Genomic DNA, 3,581 nt, shown 5'->3' with positions numbered 1-3,581 from the left:
TCACATGCAAAAGGTTACATCAATCCACATCTCCCTTATCTTAACTAAATGGCCAAGGAAATCAAGCACTGGATATTTTTTAAATTAGATTAGGTGTTATGCTCTCCCATTCACCTTATTCTAATTTACAGACAGCAATTAGACTTTGGATATGTGAACCTTAATTAAAATCTTTCTCAAATACACAAATATTATAATAAGATAATTGCTAGAATAAGTATATTATAAAGATAGTTTCAAACCCTTCTCAAGAACTCTTTATGCTGCAGAATAGAATCAATGAGGGTGATTTTGCTTAATTCCACCACCCCAATAAATACTATAAAGCTAGGATTTTGAACTTAAAAAAAATAATGAAAGAAAGGGAAAGAAGAAGAAGAAGAAGATATAGTTGCTAGGATTGACCTTTCATTGATAATGGTTTCCCAATTGTATTATACCATAGTATGTGATACTTGTTATAATCAAGTACTGATGCATAAGGAATAGCTAAGTCATGTGCATGCTTGGTCACTTGTGGAACTACAGCTAGAGAGGAATGGTGGCATCAGATGCAAAAATACATAGATGCACTTTAAGATTCTGACAACATTACCAAGTAAGGATTCAATTGGTGCAATGCATATAAATATGTCAACCACCACCATCAGTGGAATCTGAATCAGACGTCAGCTATTATAAAATAGAATCAAAAGTTCTATAAAGTTATTCAATGAAGACACCTGGCGCACCCAAATTGAGATAAAGGAAAACTCTAGGATTCTCATATATAATTCCATTATAGATTTATATAAAAGTCTTTTTGAACTATTATTATTAGCTAAGATACAACACCACAAACTCCCACATTATATAACTTCTAAGAAGAAAAAAGGATAACAGAATTGGGGATGAAAAGACAAAAAAGCCGATCCCAATGCATCCATTTTGATAATTATGGCTTTGTGTCTTGATTGCTTTTCATGGGCATGGTAATGGCCATAGAAGAGAGCTTGTCTCCTTTTCCCTTTCCCATTTCTATTTCATCAGCTTCAATATCTTCCATTCTTGTTGCATCTCCATTTACTTGTGTACTCTTTATGACATCTGGTATTTCCTCAACTTTATTCTCTATGGTCTCTTTGTGCTTTCCCCATAGGACTGAGTAAAGCCCCATGACAATCAAGATAGAACCAATAATGCTGCACCCACCCATAAATGAAGTTTACTTGTTAGTGTTGTAGTACAAGAATTATTGAAAAACAATCATATGGCAAAAAAGGAGAGATTAATGAAAACAGTATTGGTGATAATAATAGTGCTATTATTATGATGATTATAGAAGTTATGCACTTATATTTCAAGAAAGATTCTATAGAGATATTTATATCTTTGGATAAGGATGCCACAATCAAGGGATAATAGTATACCTTGAAGAGAATAAGCTTTATATACATACCTATTTATTCATTAAACAAACTTTATATGCATGCATGCATATATATATATGTATGTATGTATGCATGCAAATAAATCAAGTGAAGAGGAAATTACCTTCCGAGGAAAAAATTTTCTTTCAGGATGAAGAAGCCCATAAAGGCTACAACTATCAGCATCAAGGGGCTAAAAGCAGTTGCAAAGACAGGGCCTTTTTTCTTTATCACTAGTCCTTGGACATAATATGAAATGCTTGATGTTACGATTCCCTGCACATATTTTTAAAAGATTAACAAGCTATTCACACGATCTAATAGTCCTTAGGCACACATGCACTTTGGTAAATTACCGATTATTCCAAAAGTTTTATTACGAAATAATGAATTTAATTATTATTCTAAAAACACAAGGAGACTTACAGCATAGGCGGCAGCAAGGAGATTCATGTCAAAGCCAATTTTCCAAACAGATGGTTTCTGTTCTACAACAACGGTGACAGCAATGGCTTGTAGAGTGCCCACAAAACACATCAGAGATGTAAGAGAGAGTTGATGATTCTTGTATGTCTTCAAAGCATGGGCCTGGCCAAAAAAAAGTCACATAAAAACAAATTTTTAATTTTCATTTTCATTTAAAAGTAAAAAAAAAAAAAAAAAGGTAATTTCCCTACTAATTTTATTGCTGGACTTACTTGTAAAACAAAAAGACCAGCCCAGGCAAGAGTAGCAATGATAAGAAAGATAGAGCCCATGAGATAGTTCTTGCGAAAGATTCCAGAAGTATCTCTGGTATAAGAGTTATGAGGCGGGATGTGCTTCGACCCCAACACGGGGCCCTGGTACAAGGTCATTAACAAAGCTCCAGCCACTGTCACTATAGTTCCCACTAGCTTCGCTTGGCACCTTAATTTTTTCAGGTCGAGCTTCTCCATCCTTTTCATTGCACCAGAAATATATTGAAACCACTTGACCAATATTCATGAGGACAAAAAGAATATTAATTATGAGATGATGATTTTGGTTAATTTGCTTTTGCATACCTGAATATGACAGCCATTATAAATGTCATGGCAGGGAGCATGTTGCTCATTGCACATGAGAAAGTTGGTGATGTATATTTCAGCCCCACATAATAGAAGTTCTGATCAATCACAGGGCTATATATCACACACACAAATTCATTGTCAGAATTATTATATAAAGCCAGAGAATTAGATATGATGAACTTGATCTATAAACATGGAACATAATCCTCTTCAAAGTGTCTATTTTACTGTTAAGAATTTATATCAGTGTATGTAGTGTCAAGTTGCTTAAAATATTAACGTGAAACCAAATACGCCTTCAGATTTGTAATATATAATCTTGACCATAAAATGAATCCATTTAAAATAGAGAGAGATCATGGCATATGCATGATGCTTATAGATGGTTTAGAAAGGACTAACCCCAGCAGAGCTAACACAAATATCTGCATGAAAACTTTAAATGTGATTCTGGGTTGCGCTTTCCTGAAATATTAGACCAAACATTCATGTATAGATATCAGAATTTGTAAAGCTGATTATTATTTCATGCAGAGTGGAAATTAAAAACTAAAAAGCTTGTACACAGATTCAGTTCGGACCTCTCAAAATATAAAGCAAAGGGGGCTATGACTGCGGTTGCAATGGCATGGCGATAAACCACAAGCACATAGTGGCTCATCCCTCTGTTGAGAGAAACCTTGGTGATAATATTCATTCCGGCATAGCCGAATTGTAATGATATCATTGCAAAGTAAGGTTTTGAAGATTCTAGGAATTTGCTTAGCTTCTCCATTTTAATGGGAAAGGAAAGGGACTTTGCCAAGAAAATATAACTGAGAAAAGAGCAATCTGCAAAAGCAAAGAACGCCTGAATGTGTGTTAAGTGTTAGAGAAAAGTATGGGAAGGTTCACTCATATTTATACTAGTAGTAGTAGTGGAAAATCATTGTTCATTTATAAATTATATTATATATAATTTATATGTATGAACTTATACTTTTAAAGAAAATGATATTCCTTATGGAAAATTGAACACTAGCTAGAGAGTTGTTGATGTCGTATCAGCTAGTATATATATGAGACCCATATCAACATATAAAAGAAAATATTGATGAGCGTGCTATATGTTCCATATCAT

General features: G+C 33.8%; 1 protein-coding gene across 1 annotated transcript; it reads right to left on the bottom strand.

Annotated features, from left to right (window-relative positions):
- Positions 1-736: 736 nt before the first annotated feature.
- LOC115983885 (WAT1-related protein At5g07050) lies at positions 737-3,361 on the bottom strand. Its single transcript, XM_031106739.1, has 7 exons — positions 3,043-3,361; positions 2,864-2,926; positions 2,456-2,572; positions 2,108-2,348; positions 1,836-1,997; positions 1,534-1,685; positions 737-1,181 (listed from the first exon to the last, which is right to left on the bottom strand). Exons 1-7 carry the CDS (start codon positions 3,234-3,236, stop codon positions 935-937), a joined length of 1,176 nt encoding a protein of 391 aa, XP_030962599.1. The 5' UTR covers positions 3,237-3,361; the 3' UTR covers positions 737-934.
- Between the last annotated feature and the right edge of the window lie 220 nt (positions 3,362-3,581).

The sequence above is a fragment of the Quercus lobata genome, chromosome 4 (genome assembly GCF_001633185.2).
Source record: "Quercus lobata isolate SW786 chromosome 4, ValleyOak3.0 Primary Assembly, whole genome shotgun sequence".
NCBI classification, from domain to species: domain Eukaryota; kingdom Viridiplantae; phylum Streptophyta; class Magnoliopsida; order Fagales; family Fagaceae; genus Quercus; species Quercus lobata.
The sequence above is the reverse complement of the archived record's forward strand: the minus strand, read 5'-3'. Positions and strand labels throughout refer to the sequence as shown.

Excerpts from the sequence above, each read along its gene's own strand:
- LOC115983885 (XM_031106739.1), bottom strand. The coding sequence starts at position 3,236 with ATGGAGAAGCTAAGCAAATTCCTAGAATCTTCAAAACCTTACTTTGCA. Across the intron at positions 2,349-2,455 it reads ATAATGGCTGTCATATTCAG|GATGGAGAAGCTCGACCTGA; the intron begins GTATGCAAAAGC and ends TGCAATGAAAAG. Across the intron at positions 1,686-1,835 it reads TCCTTGCTGCCGCCTATGCT|GGAATCGTAACATCAAGCAT; the intron begins GTAAGTCTCCTT and ends AAATATGTGCAG.